This window comes from Plectropomus leopardus, chromosome 22 (assembly GCF_008729295.1).
Source record: "Plectropomus leopardus isolate mb chromosome 22, YSFRI_Pleo_2.0, whole genome shotgun sequence".
NCBI lineage: Eukaryota > Metazoa > Chordata > Actinopteri > Perciformes > Serranidae > Plectropomus > Plectropomus leopardus.
Window position 1 is genome coordinate 16,480,921 of NC_056484.1, and position 18,826 is coordinate 16,499,746.

Sequence of the window (18,826 nt, forward strand, 5' to 3'; positions counted from 1 at the left end):
GCTGTTACTGATTAAACAAAATGGATGTTACTCTTCCACAAAAACTAAGATCTCTGTCGGATCCATTCCATGATGTTGACACTTAAAATAATAATCTGAGGGGTCAAAAACAAGCACTTTTAATAGATGTATATTGATGGGGGCTGTTTGCTCTCTCTTAATACCGGACCTTTTTCAAAAACTGTTGTTCCCATGAGTCACTAAGACACACACACAAAAAAAACATGTAAACAGGGTCCAGGTTGAAAAATACTGCCGTATTGAAAATTTTACCATTAAATTTAATGAGAATTTAGTTGATTCCATTTCAAACTTTAGGTAACAAAGTTTGGCTGTCAGCCAAGTTCAACACTCACACATAGATATCATCTCTCTCCATGATGCTGCTGAGGTTCTCGTTAGTGGCGAAGATCCGATGGAAACGGTGGTTATAGATGTCAGTTACAATCATCTGGGGGAAACAAAAAAGCAGTCAGAAGATTCTTGGAAACGTAAGCTGATTAAACTTACGCATGAACCAAATCCTAATGGTATTTATTGCGCCGGTATCGCAGATGTTTGGACAGATGAAGAGGAAAAGGTTACAGCATTTTTCTCCACTAGATGCCTCAGCTGGGTGGTCAGGGACAATTTCAAAGGGAGCAGACTATTTTGGTCTGTGCTGTCTGAGGAGATGTCAGCATCGTTACTGGCCAGAGCGGAGCTGACTGTGATGTTTATACCTTCTCAGCAGGCACCCCAGACAGGTTGGAGAGGGAGGTACACAGGTCGGAGATGTAGCCAACCTTTGGCACCGTCAGCTTGTACTGAAATGGAAACACACGGCATGAAATCATAAAGTCAGGGTACTACACATGGTGCGTTCTGGTGCTTTCCCGGCCTTGGCGAGTTACCTGCGTGGGTTTGGCCAGAGGGTCCAGTCTGACCAGATAGACCTCCAGTGTCCGCTCCTTCTTCATGGGCAGGGGCAGGGTCAAGTAGCAGAAAGGATCGAAGGTCACAGAGACCTTGGAGCACACGGGACACACCAGGGTGGACTTAAAAAGTCCATGGAAGATGTCGACAATGATGGAGTCGTTTCTCTTAATGTGGTTCTCCCACGCCTCCTCCGCCACCACCTGAGATAAACAGCACAACATAAACTAGCTGTAACAAGTCTGTGAAATTTGCATCTAATTTCTTGGATTAAGCATCTTAACTATCTTTCCTTTGGTGTTCTCCTCCCATGTTTTTAATCTTTATTTTTTTTAATTGTTATTATTTATTTATTGTTTGCTATTTTTTGCTTTAATTACTTTTTGGGGTTTGAGGTGTGTGGGTGTGACATTAATATAAGGTGGTGTTTTGTTTTTCTGTTCTACTACACCACAAAGAGGGTTGGAAGGGGGAAAAAACAAAAAAAACACTTTAATTGTACTTTGTATTTGATATTTGGACAATACTGTCTGTAAAATCTAAAAATGTGCAACATAAATCTCAATAACCATGATTGCTTATTCTCCGCCCATGAATAACTGCTACACACATTGTTTTTAACACGTTTGGTCAGCTACATGCATATTAAGATCTGGAGACTATTTAACACATTTCAGAGCCATCGTTATCTCACCTTATCAGGTCTGCCGTTCGCGTCCTTTAGCTGAATATAGGGCTTCTTCCTGATGCGGTTCAAGTCTTCGTGAAGGCCGTCCAAGAGAAAGGCCAGCAGCTCATGGGAGTCCTGCTGTTGGTAGCCGGAGAACTGTGGAGCAAAGCGGCCCACCTGGGTCTGGAGGACGGGAAAAACATGGAGAAAAAAATGACATGAAGAAAGGCACAAAAAAAATAGAAAAATAAGGATATTTTTTGTCCAATATCAAAAATAGATCAAAAGAAATGAGATTAAAAAAAATGATTTTAAACTTTCCTGTCCATTGATTTTAGTGACTTTTTAATGGTGACTCATTATGTTTTTCTTTGTTTCCTTACTGTGAGTGACACAATGATGTTATTTTAATGAACCTTCATTCCCCCCCCCAAAAAAGTGTGAATATTGTTCTGTTTTGGTAGTAAACCAAAATGCAAACTGCTTTGAGAATGTTAATATATTTTCTACTGTAGTTTTCCCAGGTATTCACCTTGAAAGGCCTTGGGGTGACGTAGCTGTATTTGCCCGACCACAGCTGCTTGATAAGCTCGGCGTAGGCTCTGGCAATCTCCCCCTTCATGCCCAGCGGGTTGTCCTCGTTTAGCTCGTCTGTGTACTTGTCTTTGAGGAAGTACTCCGTCAGTGGAGGAATATTGCTTAAACACTGAGGGGGCGCAAAAGCAGGAGAGGACAAGAAACAGCAGAGGAGGGATTTAAGCTCTTCACAAGATCTGCATTTTAAACTTCCATGCTGAAAAATAGTCATAATATACACAAACCCAGATTGGTAACAAATTAAAAGTGTCATCGTTTGGGCCACTGCAAGCCTTAAGAATAGCTTAAATACTTCTTGACGTATATAAGTTAACAGTGATTCTTCAAGACTCTATGAATAAACTTTTATGTAGACTTGAAAAGAATTAGATTAACTTTCCGAGACTGTGTGGAGTCCCCTGAAGGCATGCCCTTACCTGCACAGCAGAGTTCATGAAGCAGGTGTTGCCCAGGTTGGAGAGTCCACAGAGGCCCGAGCGCTCGCTCTGCCTGCTCTGGTCTGAGTAGTCATAGCTGTTGCTGTAGGGGTGGTAGGACGATAGACTATAGCTTGAATTCTTCACACTGTGCAATAAACACACAAAAGCACAAACAGGCAGGTTATATATGGTTGGACAGCATTTGCCAAACTGCTGGAAGCACAGAAAAGGTCACAGACATCCTATTGTACACATTGAAGTAATACTGCTACATCAGGTATATGCCATTTTTTTTATCAAGATAAAGCTGTTCATACATTCAAAAAAACATTCAAAATACCTGTAGGCAAACATAAAGCTTCACTTTCCACTATTTCCTGTTCAACCAAAGACCAAACTACAATCCAAACCTATGACCCCAACAAAAACGCTCTAAGCCTTCCTAGACAATCAGAGAGAGCTTAAAGCTAGGTCTCCCGATTGCAGCAATCAGCAGACCTCTGGGAGGGCTGCAGGGCATTGTCGGTCGTTTCTGGCTCCCACTGGTCAAGAGAAACAGCTGTGATGGCGGTGGAGGCACTGGCCTCGCAGTTCAGCACACGGTGGTCCACCCTCCTGCTGTCCAGCTCCACCGCCTCAGGCCTCAGGCACCACCAGCAACACAGGAGCATGACATCTCAGCCCCGCCCCGGCCCATGCCGGCCCGCATGTCCGCCCGAAACTGAACCACCGGCAGCCTGGATGGGGTTCCGATGGGGTTCGGTTCGGATCCGGCTCATGCAAAGCCTGGATTTTAGAGGCCCCGAAAGGAAAGTCCAGCTCCAGTCTCCACTTCCTAGTCCTGATGTTATCTCAGCTCAACCCAGTGCAGCTCCAGTAGCTGTTTGGATATCGTCCGAGCCAAGTTTAGGCCTAAATTTGACTTCTGAGTCCAGCAGAGGCCACAGAATGCATGAACACACAAAAACAAACACTCTTCCTCTTTCTTTGAGCTAACTATGCAGCTCCCCTCCTCTCTTCTCCCCCCTTCTTCTTTTTCGAGCTCGACCGCCTGTCATCTTGTTATCCTCTCTGCCTCAGATACCTTCCCCGTCCTGTGCTGTCCTGTCCTGTCCTCTGGTCTTCTGCTCCTCCCTCTGGCCTGCCTGCTGCTCTCTGCCGCTCTACGGCTACCAGCAGATATTTATAGCAGCATCAGCAGCAGCAAGGATGCTCAAGACTACTGCTACCGAAGCTAGAGGTGCACAGAGAGAGAGAGAGAGAGAGGGAGAGCGCAAGAGTGAGAGAGAGAGAGAGAGAGAGAGGGAGAGGGAGAGAGAGAAGGAGGGGGAGGGGCAGGGGGAGGGGGGTTGACAGAAGAGAAATGAGATGGGGATGGAGGGAGCAGCTGATCCACTGCATCCAGCTGAGGCTGCAGTATTCACAGGCCTGACTCTCTTAGCATCTCTCTACCCCTCTCTCTCCAATGCACATAAACACACATTACCACACTGATGCCGACACACCATTTATCCCCTTTTCTTACACTCTTGCACACATTATATCTCGTCTCGGCACACTAACACACAAACAGTGCTCTCATTCCCTCCCCTCTAGCTGTTAAATAACACCCCATGACATTGTTAGCACCCTTCAAACACACACTTTGACACTCCCTCTTTCCTCCTCTTCAAAATGCCATGGCTGTCTGTATGAGAGCTTTTAAAAGGGGAAGGGTCTAAATAAATGAACTGAGAAAAAAACTGGCTGGTTTCATCACAGGGGCTGGTGTGTGTGTGTGTGTGTGTGTGTGTGTGTGCGTGTGTGTGTGTGTGTGTGTGCGCGTGTGCGCGCGCGTGTGTGTGTGTGTGTGTGTGCGGGCGATGAGGGGAACAGGAGCAGTTGAAATGTATTCTGAAGGTCACTTAGACTGCAGAACGTGTGCATCGCAATGAGCTCAGGGGAGAGAAGAGGTAAAGAGACCCAGAGACTCGGAGGAGAGAGGGGGAGAGAAAGTGGCTGCCATAATCAGGGGACACCGCCTCGTAAGACGGTGACACTCACTGCTGTTACAGAGCGTTGCTACTAAGGCTAAACCCGACCAGGGCCAAAACCGCAAAATCAAAAAGACAAGTGTTACATAATGCTGGAACACTTCATATGAAAAAAAAATAAGAGGACCCATGCATAATTCAGAGGAAACGACAGCTTTGGCACTACAGTGAATCAGGGACAGGAGAGCTGCTGGGACTGAAGATCCAATTTCCCCGAGTCACCCACTCTGTGCATTTCCACAATTCAACAGCAGAAAGATGCTATCAAACAATATGATGCATAGCTGTGAAATGAAAATGTGTAACTATGCTACCAAATCAAAATACAAATATAATGAACTTTACAATACTTCTTTTCACCTAGTGAGCAGCAGAAGGACAGACTAGTCTCACTTCAACGCCCTCCTTCTTATCAATATCGATTTTCCAGAGTGGCCAAACTTGTGGCAATTTTTTCTGCATTCCAACAGTATCAAATAGAATAAAATGCAGTGTTTTTATCTAAGACGCACGCGCACACACGCGCGCGCACACACACACACACACAGACACACTCCAGCATGCAGTAAATCACACACAGAAGGTGGAAGGAGGGGACAGTAAAGTCTACTAAAAGACAGCAGAGGCGAAAGCTCCGCCCACAGTCGAGCAGTGCTCTCTAGCAGAGGGCTGACGGAGCCTCTGGGTCCCAGCGCTTTAGCGACAAACCTTTATCTAGGCTACAGTGATGTTTTCCAGAAATGGGAATTAAAGCAAAGTACTTGAGCTGCATGATTAAGCATACTGTGATTTTTTTCTAAATTATTAATAATATCTTTGTTTTCTTGGTATTGTATATAAACCTCTATGGCACTGAGTTAGATACCTATGGAAGCCCATTTACGCCAGTGTGAGGAAAAAAAAATCTTTTTAGTCATTATAATGAGAAACTTTCTCAAAATAATGACTTAGGATCTCTAAATGATGAGAAACTTAACAAGATAGTCAGTATCTAAAAATGGCAAGAAACTTTTTCAAAGTGATGAGTTAATATCTCTAATATAGTTACTACTTTTTTTTTCACCACACTGGCAGAAACTGTCTGCCATACATACCAAAATGATTAAGGGAGCCCAAAATTGAAAAGTGAGCATTAATGACTGATAAATATGCATCATTCACACAGAGACAAGCATGAAGATGGAGATAAGGGCAATAAAATCTTATGGAGGTCATCTTTGAAAATGATCAAAACAGGAAATGATCTAAAGACATTAAGGATTTACGAACAAAAGATATATTGGTTTTAAAGATTACAAACAGTTGTAGAGACTCTGTGTCCATCGCAGGCTTGCAGATATTTTAGCATTAAAAAATTGTAGTAACATACACACTAAGAGTTAGGGCTGCACAATCTATCATGTTTTTACTAGTCATTGCAATGTCAAGCTGCGTGATAAACACATTGCGTAAGACTTCAATATTGCACTTTGAAAATAGTAATGTATTAAATTACTGCCTATAGGTGATATTTTGTCTGATATGCACCAAACTATTGGGCAATGTCTGATGGCCAGAATCTGCACGTATGCTAGTAAGGTTTATTTGACTAGTGCTGCCACACTGCTCTGCATGGTCTAAGAACAAAAGCATGACAAAGATGAGCAAAAGAAAGCCATCTGGCCATGTTTTGGATTCAGGGGAGATGACGTGCCACTAGCACAGGTATGGCAGTTGTCTCAGTAAAGCACTGAGTACCTTTTATTATCTGTTTATTTAGCAAATGTGATGTCCTTATCCTGATATTCAGCTACGTTATCGCATATTTTCCTCATATTGTGTGGTTCTAATAAATGTAAGGCCGCGTTAAGACCAACAACTGCACAGGACAGGACACTGACAGGAAGCGCTGCATAATCAAACCCAGATCAAAAAAGTGTGTCGAGCGATTTTGGGAAAATCAGGATAAGCTGGAAGGCAATCCGAAATATAAGAAAAAATATGAGGAAGAAGTAATTATAAAGCCTTTTTGACAGCAACTAAATCATTAAAAGAGCCGACGTGTTTTGACCACTGTAGCTCTTTGTCAGAAACATGTTGGCTTTTTTAACTTTTTAAATATTTCCTTCATTGTTGATATATTTTTCTTATATTTTGGATTGCCTTCTTATTTGTAATGCAAGATACAGGACTGTTTTGATCCAATTTAAGTAATACATCTGTGAGTCTGAGGGCTTATCAAATGCCAGCTGAGGTGCACAAAACAGGTATTACAACTTTAAAATGTTATCATGGCAGCAGTTATTTTATCATTGCAGCAGGCGTTAGGTAAACGGTAGAAATACATCATTCTGGCAACATGGTTATCTACCAGGAATGTACACTTGCACATATGTGATTTGCCACTATGACACCCTACAGAAAAATATTGTGTTGAACCAGGTCAAGTTTATTTTTGGACCCTGCATTTCTTTTGCCAGTGGCCTCTGCGTTAGCAAATGAGGGGGGACGGCGTCTTTATCTCCCACAGCTTAAGTCTGTCTGAATGCTGCCAGAGAAGAAGACAGCTGGGAAATCTCACAGAGACCAAATTTTAAAAATATAGCCATAAGGAAAGTAGAAAAAAGGGATCAAACTTAGGAAAATTATTCTAAATTTGAATTTGAAAACAATTTAGTTTGTTAAAAATAGATCATATTATCTAGATATACCTTGGTGTTAAATCAAATCATAATTATTAAGTACTGAGCATGTCTCTAGCGGCTTCAGCCCAAATGCATTGCTAATCTTTCATTATTTGAATATTATTTTTATGTTGTACAAGACAGGAAGGGTGAAATCAAGAGCACTTAATGGGTATAATAACGATCACATTAACTATAATCATGCAGCTCTAGCCAAAGCTATCAATCAGTAAGGTAGGAAAATCAGATGCAAAACCTCAACTGGCATAATTAAATGCTGAGTAAGGCAGCCAGAGGCACCAGCGGGCCATTTCTAGAAAGCACTGCTGTCACTGTAGAAAATTCTTTAAAAAGATCAATCCCTCGTAAGCCCACTCCCTGCTATCAGCTTTTACAGCTGAATCTGCATCATCAAGAGATAGCTTTAAGCACCAAACCACAGCCAGAGATAGACCTGTACAAAACTTCATACTGGGATACAGTTAACTGATCCTTCATTGAGTGACTTAGGAGAGCAGAGCTGAGGAAAAAGTCCAAATAGGTCAAAGTTATGTCAAGTCATATAATTTCTGGAGAAATTTCTGCAAGAAGCCAATTTAATCCGAAATTTTCCAGAGAAGGTAAATGTGAAGGTTTGTGCTGAGCAACGCTCCAGACTCCATCTCTGTCTGCTGGCATCCAAACCCATCCCTCAACTATTCAACCCCACTACTAAGCCTTACTTCCTGCTGTTGAAGCTGCTGTTATGATTGTTTGTGAGAGATGAAGGCGAGATCTTTGGCAAAGCAGAGAGATTGGAAGCACCAGATGACCTTCAAAAGATAAAGAATAGATCATGAGTTAGAGGAGAGGAAAAATAAAGGGCTGTTCCAGAAAGGTGTGTGAGTGTCAATAAAATAAAAACTGAAATGATTTTTTTTTTTAAAGACAGGAGGGGTATGTGAGCAACAAAAGGTCAAGCAAAAGAGGGATAGGGAGAAATTTTTGAAGATGATGAGGTGTTGTCGTGACATAGCAGGGGAAACTTAAAAAAATAAAAAGGGTTACACAACTAAATTTTGCAATTTCCAAAGACGAAGCAATTGAAAGGTGCTTCAGACAGTTTCCCAGACAACAAAGTCTCTGGTGTTTTGTCACATTATATTACTTTTTGCCTTCAACTTACCAAGTAAAAAAAAAGTACTCAGCACTTCAATAACACACCGCCTATGTGTGTAATCTTTTGGTAAAGTGTTTGGATACAGTGTGAAAAATTGCATTCTACCTCTGTGGTGACATTTTCTTTCAGTCAACAAAGAAATATAAGCCAGGTGAAGTGCCGTTCACTCACTTGGGTGCCGTGGAGCCTCGGGGCCAAGTGCCATCCTCATTCTTCTGCTCTATTACGAGAACCTGTAGGAGACGACAGACCAAAATAGGGCTCCGTCTGTTTCCACTTGTTTTAAGACAACAAACATTTCAGTATTTGCATCCTATACTGAAACTAAAGATATCTTCTGTACGCTAAGCAGTAAAAAAAAATAGTGTTCAGTTGCATTTATCTTGAGATGTATATTAGAGCTGCAGCAATTAATCAATTTGTTGCCAAACGTTAAATAGGTCGACAACTCACTTTTTAAAGAAAAATGTGAATATTTTCTGGTCTCTTAACTCCTCCATGACAGTAAACTGAGTGTCTTTTGGTTATGAACAGAACAAGACATTCGAAGATGTCATCTTCAGCTGAGCTGGAAAAAACTGAAGATTATTTTACAATTTTCTTTCACTTAATAGACAACAACTAATGAATAATTGAGAAAGTAATTGACAGATTAATAAACAATTAAAATAATAGCTACAGCCCTAATGTATATTACTGCGTTCCCACACATTTTCAGACACAAAATAGTAAAACTTTCCCATTACTTTTCAAGAATGTTAAATTAAAAATAAAAAAATGTCTTGCCTCACTTCCCTGCGTTTTTCATACATATTTTAACATATTGTATGTAAGCTTCATTCAAACGTAATTTCAGATAATGACATAATACGAAGGGAAGATGGAATAAATCTTGGTTGTTTATAACTATGTGTTTTAGCTGGATGAAGGATCTTAAGTTATCAGAGAAACAAACTGAGTAAAAGTTAGCAGTAGCTTGGTGACACCCCATGATGCGCCGAACAGCATTGAAGAAACATTGACTTTTAACATGAAGCTGCTTTATTCAGTGTTTTTACCAATATAAATGAACGAGGTCCATTTGATTTGGAGAGGAGGAGACCTCTGAGGATAATCTGGCCCCCTGGTGAAAACCTCCTCTATGTCTGGAGCTTAAGTTAACGGAGAAAAAAGGTGAGCACACTTTAGCAGGAGCTGGGCTCGCAGTCCCTCTGCGACGAGCCAAACGGCGTCAGAGCAACACTGATGTGTAGCTGCTTTATTCAGTATTCTCAAGAGTATAATCACCTGGTCCATTCATTTTGGACAGGAGGAGGTCTCTGCGGATAATTCAGCTCCCAGTAAAAACCTCCTAAACAATGACAACTGGATTCCTAACTGGGAGAAATTATTGCAGTGAGGGTATTTCTCTGTCTATTGTCATTGATTTGAGTGAGAGAAAAAGTACCTATTGTACATTTAACTAAAATAAATGAGTTTAGATTTCACCAAATTGTCAGTATCAACACTGTATTTTCCAAGATTAAAAAAGACATTATGACACAACATCATGACTTTTAAGTACAAAAGCAGTACACATTTTTAATAATCAGACTCAATGGAACAGATCTGTCACTAAATCAACAACCCATTGCTGCCTTTTTCTAAATGGGAAAGACAGGGAGCCGGATGGAACTCATCCACTGTTTCACATAGTGGGATTTGTCCAAGGCTCGACAATCCTCTGGAACAGCTGCTAGTGAACGGATGGCCCCACGATCCGAAGCCTGCTGGCTCATTGCAGCCAGGTGTCTAAATTAATCTTGGCTTGTATAAAGACTGTGGCGGCTCCAGTTGAATGGCAGGTGGATGCCAGGACGTGCGTGCACAGTTTAAGAGGCTTACAAAGAAAGGTTGAGCGCTTTGCGTGGCAGGCGCCAAACAGATGTTGTGGGTTTCGGGGGCTGTAACCATCTCATTATAAGATGGTCTTCCTACATTGTGTTAACATAACTTCAGCTTAGTCAGGCAATGATATCAATAACATTTGCTCTTCCTTATCACCGTAGATTTTATTGCATATGTTGCTTTAAGCACCTTGTGTCAAGGTTTTTCACTGCCTGAAATACTTGTTTATGTTAAGTGTTTACCCAGAGGAGAAACTGTGACACAGTGGGAGCGGTGACGAAAAGGAACAAACAAGAGCGCCATGTAAAGAGACACTTGTCACAGTCCCACCTAAAGCGTTTAAATTGTGTCATTAAGAAAATGGAACCTACTGAGCACAAAAAAGAAAGTTAATCAGAAAGGTGGCACTGACATCAGTTAAGCCTCTTTCACAAACATTTCAGAGTAAATTACTGCAGGGTTACTACAGCTTCAGACAAGTGAGATTTAAGACTTTTCGCAATTTTTTAATGCCGCTCAGAATGAAATCTAAGCCAATTCTTACTTTTTTTTTGGCTGAATTAAAAAGTTATACAGTTTACTAAAACTTTCTAGAGTGTAATGCTTGTTAAAAAGCTTGTTAATTCATCCTTTAACTGGATATGAGTCATGTATGAGTTTTGTTGGTTCCTCTGCATAACGTTTATGTGAGCAGTAATCTGTAAATTATTTGAGCGGGAGATATTACCAATTATTTTGAGTTTTACACTGTATTGTCAAAAAAAATACTTATATTATCCCTCTTCCTATTTCTTAGCAATATCAAGACTTTTGAAAGATTGATTTAAGACATTTTATTTCCAATTAAGGCTTTATTTTTAGATTGATGAACTAAATTCCTTTTCAGACTTTTTAAAGATCCCCAGGAACCCTGTATTGGGAAAACCTTCACATGCCATTGTGATTGTCACCATTCACGCATGCAATACCTTCAGGAACAGTTCTGTCTAGCGCCTTTTCACACGCGATTACAGCGGCTAAAAAAGATGTGGTAAGGGACAGTCCAGCAGATGGCAGTAATGCAACACTAATTAATGGCAAACATCATAAAACTAAACAGAAAAAATAGACGATGGAGCAACTGGATAATATTTTATCTTAGAAACTGCTTATACTAACAACCTGCACTTTAAGTATGAAAGGGGCTTAAGATCGCCCTCTGCAGGTGACGATAACCTGCTGAATAGAGATTCAACCAAAGCAGAAAAATAAGGGTTTTCTGACGGTGCACCTTGCTGTAAGCTATCTAAAACGGGGGACTGAAACTAGAGTGCATTTCACTGTGCCCAGGAATAATACCTATCTAAATTGCAGGCCACATTTGGACAGCTTTATTGTCATGTACAATTTCTTTTCTTTCCTTTTTTTTGGCCAACTCCAAGAAAAGAACCCTGCAGAGCCTTTCAAACTGTTTTCACATTGTGACATTTTCAGATACAAGTAGAAAAGTCCCTACCTGTCCTTGGTAGAGGCCGGCATCTTGAATGGTGCTGTCGGGTTTGTTGAGAGGCTCAAAGGTGTTGCTCATGTACCTGTTCCACAGCCTGGTCTCCTTCTCATCAGGGATGCTGAACAGCTTCCTCATCTCCTTCTCAATCATATCTGCAACAAAGCAAGAATATGATCAAAAAAGGAAAACAAAAAGACTGTTTACCTGCACTGAATTGCAGAATGGAAAGAGAAAAAACTCTGTTGCTACTGTTTAACAACAAAAGGAGGAACTCTTTTTTTCATTTCTTTTTAGTCTAATAATATGGTTATTAGTGGTGAAAAGTGATGTGACAATTCTCCTAATCCAAGGTTGAGACCTTGAGCTACACATTTCTGACCAGCTGATAACCAAAATGTTCCTACCAGGGTTTTTAATACCTGCACCCACCTGACCCATTATAAGAGCTAACCTGCACCACCCAACCTGCATCAACCACCTGAAGCTGACCCGACTCACAAACCACCAACTTTACACATTATATTAGTACAAATTTTAGGAGCCAACGACTGAGTGCTAGTGCACTGTTAGTGTCGCTGAGTGTGGCAGAGAGAGGAGAAGAGAAGGTGAAAGGTGGACTACTGCACGCATTGTTAATAATTATATATTAATAATTTAATTGGAACGTGGCTTTGTCACTTCGTGACTAGCCTGCCCAAACGTCTGTTATTTTCTGATAAGCCTTCCCAAGTCCACTTGACCCGCAGGCCCAGTGGAACCAGCAACTTATGATTCGACTCGCATCGGGAGATCTGCAATGTTAGATTTATTAACAGCAGTCCTGAGAGCTCCCCCTCGTAACAAAATGAGAGGCAGGTCACCCCGGTAGCAAGTTATACAAGTGGAGGCCAAGGCACCAAGATGGAAAGGTGACAAAGAGACCATGAATGTTTGTGTGGTTTTTGTCCTGGTTTCAGAGCCATTACACTACAAAACACAATAAGCAAAACGGCAGCTCGCCACATTAATTACATTTTTGTCTGTGGGTAGGTGTGATCATTTGATTCAGGCGGGAAGAAATTTTTAATAATGTACGTCAACATGTCAGAAAAGTCACAGGACCCTATTTCGATATGAACAAATGCATGTATTTGTGACAGACCGCCACAATTTAAACATCTGCCGCCACGTACTGCTTTTACATTTTTTGATCTAAACTGTTCATTAGGAACACTGCTGAAAAATATATCCCATTTGGTTATTCACTGCACCACACTCTTGGAGTGCACACCTTTCTCTAGACACAGACAGAGCAGCAGAAAATTACGTGAGTGAAAGTGAAACTTCACTTTTCATTGTGCTCGACCTTAGTCTAAGTCTGCACTCACTCGCAGCAGCTGCTCCTCTCATCCATCGATCTGATCAGCTCTGATCAGACTGACGCATCAATTATCCACCTCACAACTCAAACTCCTCAAACTGCCCAGTGTGCCTGAGCATGGCTAAGTTCAGACCTTCTCTGCACTTCGTAAACAAAATCACGATAGTTGCTAATTCATGTTTAGAAAGTAGGCTAAAAAAATTAACACGGATGAAGGCAAAGCAGTGGAAATCCAACTTCAAAATGAGATCTGACTGAATGCCAAGTCAACTTATGTCTGAGCAGCAATGTAAGTAGACAGTTACTCCAGAGGGACTTGGGCCTACCTATGGTGTCAGCTTTACTGAAGCGTCTGGTGATCACATTGTCCATGTTGCTGTCTTCACAGAGCTTCAGCTCCGTCAGGTACACCTCCACCTTGCAGTGCTTCACAAACATACCCTGCTCCACCACCTGAAAAATAAACACAGTGAAATTAATGACTGTCCAAACAACGTGAAAGAAAGCAGGACTCGACATATCCATTACTTATGTGCAGAAGTCAACATTAAATGCTACGTACTGGGGGTGGGAATCACCAGAGGCCCCATGACACATTATCACGTTACTTAAGCCATACTACAATAATACTGCGATTTTAAAAGTGCTGCGCATATGCTGAGCATTGCAATAATATTTATTGAGATAGATATTTATTAGGATTATTACCCATTTTCAACTACTAATTATGCCCCAGCATCTGTTTTAACTAATAAGATAATGTTTTCATTCTGTTTGTCTCACTTGAGTCATTTTTACTGCAGTAAATTGTATCTAGTGCACGGAAAAAAGCCATTGATTTACTATTCTAGTAGGCTACCAAAATTTTAATTTGTATTTTTTTCATAAATAATTAATATATTTTAAAAAATCAATACTAAGCATCTATGCATCGAAATGATATTATATATATCATAATACTATGCTGTATCAATTTTTCCCTCCACCACTACTACATATTGGTATAAAGAATTTGAAGAAATTTAACACATGCATTGACATTGACACTATAAAAAGTGGCTCTAATGAGAAAGATGTATTATAAACTAGTACTCCACAGGATAGTTCCAAGTATTTTCAACTGTTTAAATATTGTGTGCTGTATCTGGACTACATTAGCTGACTGCAGCAAGCAAAAGTGTGGGTCTTGAAAACGGTATGAGCCAACAGGACACAGAACAGATCTCTGCTGTCACTATATCAGATGAAAATACAGCCTCCTGCTAATCCTGATACAACATGAGCAACATAAGTCAATACAACATGGAACACCGGACATGAGCTGGTTATCTTTTCATTGGAATTAGTAAGCTTGCCATCATATCAGCTCATGCGCACCAAAAGTACACCTCTTATGTTACCGCTCTCTAGTTATTTGCTATCCTAAACTGTGAAAAGTGTCCGGTAAATTTGAGGCTGTACTAGCTTCCGCTTCTCATGGTTAAAGTAGAGTCTGCTGGCCTGGTTGTCACTCATCTGATAGGAGCAGAGTCAGAGTGCCTAAATTAGCAGCACCTCGTGGAAACAGCTGAGGGGTCCCAGCCTATTTATTTCACCACTGAGCCCCTTTTAACGCACGCGCGCACACACACACACACACACAGAAACCAACTTCATAAATGTCCCTGAGAACTGCAGCCGCTGCACGCGCACACACACACACACACACACACACCCCCACACACACACACACACACACACACACACACACGGCTCACATTCTGCCTCTACCCCTCCCCTAATCATACCCGGATACCCAGGTAGGCCCATCCTACCCCCCAGCACAACACCCATGTGTTTGTAAACTCGGCGCAAAAGCCCAACTCATCGCCAAACTCTGGCAGAATGTCTCAAATCAGAGCTGAGCCAAAACCATTTACCCCACCCACCCCCCCCCTCCCATACTGGTTATGCCTCTCACACTCCTCTCAGAAGCTGCTTCTCTCAGTGTGACCTCAGCCGGCATTCCTCCACTTCAAAAAGCAAGGACACGCAGGAACACTCCGCTGGTGTTGGCATGTCACACCAGAATGGGGACAACGGAAGGAAACGTAGCGCCAAACCTGTGACTACAATCCTCCTAAATCCTTTTTTAAACGCTCGTGTTCCCCCAGCGCCTCAGCATGACAACCCCAGAAAAAAAGCAAAAAGAAGAGGAAAACTGATAATGAACCTCCTGCATGTTGTGTCTCGCAGATCGCTCCATGTTGCTTTTCACTCATCCAGAACGTTGCCTGAAAATAGAAACCTCACAGCTACCCGATACGTCCCACGACATACATGGCAAAATGGGAGGGTCGATGAAAGGGGGGGAGAACGGGAGAGAGAATGATAGAGATGAAGGGGGGAGAGGAACCTCTTGTAGCAGCCATGATGCCATGACTAGCGAGATTTGAAGCTGGGATTCGATACTGTGGGTCCTGTTATGTTGTAGCCGTTGTAGCCGCCATCATCAAGTATTTCACTGACTAATCAACTGTAACCATACATACAGCCACTCAGTGGTTTGTGTTACTCTATTTAAATGTGTGTGAAGGCACTTATTTACTGTAAAACAAACTGCAGTTTGCAACAGAAATGAATGAAAAGCTCAAGTAAATGAATGAAAAACACCATTAGTGTTGCTTCCTTTTCATAATATCCAGACGATCAGTGTGATCTTAACTTGTTTTCAGATCATGTGCACAGTTTTTGTACAGTCATTAAAGTCAACAAATGAATACAAAATACAGCATTTCGTATTGTCCCATACAAGCCACAATATTTCAGTCCAAAGAAAATTTTGTGACTGTTTTTTTTACTATTCATTTTTGTTAAAAATGTATCATGTGCAGCAATGATGCACATCAATAATATCATAAAGTTCTCCAGTATCATTTGGCTATGTCTTTTACTATTCTATGCTGTCTATAAAACTCAAACTCAATAAAACTCACTTCTATAGCACCTGTGCTGCACTCCTAATATCTTGATCTCAAATAATCATCATAGCTCAGTTTCAGCGCAACAAAAGACAAACTTTACACTGTAGCTTCTAACCATGACAATTAAATTGCAACACCGACACCACCTTTGCTGTTATTTTCCTCTACTGGTCCTGTTTTTAATGCAGTGAGCAGAACATTTTCAAACCATGAAATCCATTCTTAATCTTATACGCTTAAAACCCTTACCTTGCGTGCAATTGGCTCCTGACTCTCTGTCAATCCATACCAACTGACAAGCTTATTCCAGCCCTCTGTGGGGACCAGGATGTAGTCAAGCTCATCGATGAGGTGCTCCTTGATGGCCAGCACATCCCCATCTAGAGGTGAGGAGGGAGTGAGAGAAAGGTTGAGAAACAAAGCAAGCAGACAGAGGGGGGGAAATCACATTGTTGGACAGTTACTCTACACTGACTGACTGTCTCACACAACATAAAACACACAAAGAAAAAAGGTATGTCGGAGAGCTTTCTATGAACCCCCTCAAAAAGGCTACTCTATGGTGTCTGTCAACAATGTTGCTTTTGTTACCTTTTCCTCTGGACTCTTTGTTAGTACTTCCAGAACGATAAAGCTATGTTGAGCAGGGGACTGCTGTGTACAACACAGTATTTGCAAAATATTTTTAACTGTGATTCAATGTCTACGGAGGTGAAGCATCATCATGTGTCTTACCTCTGAGAAGACCAGAGTTATCAACTGGTCCTGGGTAGACATTCTGGTCTCCCATCTGGTATTTGTCCCAACTGTCAAATCCCACATATTTCTTCCACTGTTTAAACCAGTGACTGTCCACAAGGTACCTGCAAAAAGGGGAAGCAGCATTGTAAGTGCAGCAATGTAAAGTGTTTAAGGGTTACGCAAGAAGCTACACGCTTTAGTGATTTACTTTACACGTTACGTAGTGACAATAGAAAACTGACAGGTGAGGGCTACCTTGCTCTCAACTAACCAGACTTTGGGAGGCTAACTTAACACAGATTGATAGTTGTAACAGTAGCACTGTTGACGCCGACTTGAGTTCAGGTTGCTGCATGCCTGGCCAGCTGGCTCTGTGATTTTTGACAGGTGCTTCTTTTCCGACTCCGCCCTGCCGAAGCCGACGGATGAACCCACTGACTGGCAAACCACTCAGTACTCCGGTGGATTAGCCAATTAGCTATTAGCCTGCTAACCAGATCAGATAAACGACATACAGCCTCACTGGGATGATGTCATTGGAAAAATAGCGAGACGGTGAATTGGAAGCAGCGAATAGCACCACCAGAATACGATTTTTATTGTTAAAATATATGTCTGGTCTGTCGCTCTTCATTGGCAGTCTGGTAGCTAGCGTTAGCTCGAGCACCGTTAGCCTAAAACACATGAAGCTGACAGGCTCCCGTTAGCTAGCTCGAAGCTAACTGTCAACACGGCCCGTCACCGCGGCTTTCTTATCCTTCATGGCGTTGACAGCCTCGGCAGAGCCGGCCGACGGCCACGCGGTATCTTTGAAAAGGTTTCAGCTCAAGTCTTACCAAGTGTCTCCCTTTCTTAGCTGTGTTTTCAGCAGTGCCGCGACCTCTCCTCTCTGGGTATCCAGATCAGCCGCTCCTCCTTCCGCCATCTTTCCTCAGACATCACCCGCTGCATGGTGGGAAAGTGCGGGGCGTCACCGAGGCACGTGGAGAGTGACGCTGCGGTCTCAGCCAATCAGCAGCTCGCCGACAGTACAGCAGAAGCATGACACCCAGTGGTAAAATTATTCTAGAAAAATTGTCCAAAACTGCTCCATCATTGTGGCTTCATCATGTTCAAGAAGCTGTGTCACTCTAAAAAGCAGTCTTCATCAACTGAACTCTTCTTTTACCAGCCAGAGGCATTTTTTTTATCATTTGATATCGTTAACCCTTTGAAACCTGAGCAACGTGGCTTGATTACTTAAAAAACTTAACAAGAAAAATTATCGAGAAAATAATGAAAAGTTTTAAGAAAATAACCTAAAATTCGCATTAAAAAGTAAAAGAACAAAAGCAGGAAATTAACATTTAAAAATACTTATATATATATTTGTATCTGTAGCCTAATTTTAAACATACAATCATACATATAGATTTCTTGATATTTTTTCTTATTGTTATTTGACCATCTTCCATTGCTCCTCTCTCTCCCTCTCTCTTTCTCTCCCTCTCACTCTCTGTCTCTCTTTTAAAAAGGCTTGGTCATATTTTTGTCACCTTTTGTAGATTTTTTTTTCAGTTTGCAGGACATTTCATGCTAAGATCCTGGTTGTCTTTTTCACCATGTTTTAAAAAGAAATCAAACCAATTCGCTCACATTTTTAAGGCTTAAATACTTGTGACTGAATAAAGCACAAGAAAACTGATGATGATCCAAGTTTCAAAGGGTTAACATACTGTGGGAGTTCAGTTTATAATGCAGAGGGTGAAACAACTCTAGGCAGAGTCTATTATAAATATCTTTCGTCAGTGGGCCCACTTGGAGTTTATTTATATATGTCTAATTATTAAATTATATTATATTATATTCAATAATAAATGGTGAAAAATAAAACTTTAAATCCTGAATCTTGTCCTATCCCAATACCCTGACATCATCAGGGTTTTCCCCT

The 18,826-nt window shown here is 41.4% G+C and overlaps 1 protein-coding gene across 2 annotated transcripts in view; it reads right to left on the reverse strand.

The window, feature by feature from the left end:
* LOC121961195 (ubiquitin carboxyl-terminal hydrolase 15-like) overlaps positions 1-17,828 on the reverse strand; it is a 30,604-nt gene extending 12,776 nt beyond the window's left edge. The window contains exons 1-13 of one of the 2 annotated variants that reach the window (XM_042511084.1): positions 17,733-17,828; positions 16,891-17,018; positions 16,405-16,535; positions 13,519-13,645; positions 11,839-11,984; positions 8,628-8,689; positions 8,020-8,109; positions 2,599-2,746; positions 2,118-2,291; positions 1,610-1,768; positions 894-1,118; positions 723-806; positions 357-451 (exon numbers count right to left, since the gene is read on the reverse strand). In XM_042511084.1, the coding sequence (XP_042367018.1) occupies positions 357-451; positions 723-806; positions 894-1,118; positions 1,610-1,768; positions 2,118-2,291; positions 2,599-2,746; positions 8,020-8,109; positions 8,628-8,689; positions 11,839-11,984; positions 13,519-13,645; positions 16,405-16,535; positions 16,891-17,018; positions 17,733-17,821 (1,658 nt within the window). In that variant the 5' untranslated portion in view covers positions 17,822-17,828. The remainder of the gene's footprint in view (positions 1-356; positions 452-722; positions 807-893; positions 1,119-1,609; positions 1,769-2,117; positions 2,292-2,598; positions 2,747-8,019; positions 8,110-8,627; positions 8,690-11,838; positions 11,985-13,518; positions 13,646-16,404; positions 16,536-16,890; positions 17,019-17,732) is intronic. The other variant, XM_042511085.1, reaches the window with a different exon arrangement.
* Positions 17,829-18,826: the final 998 nt, after the last annotated feature.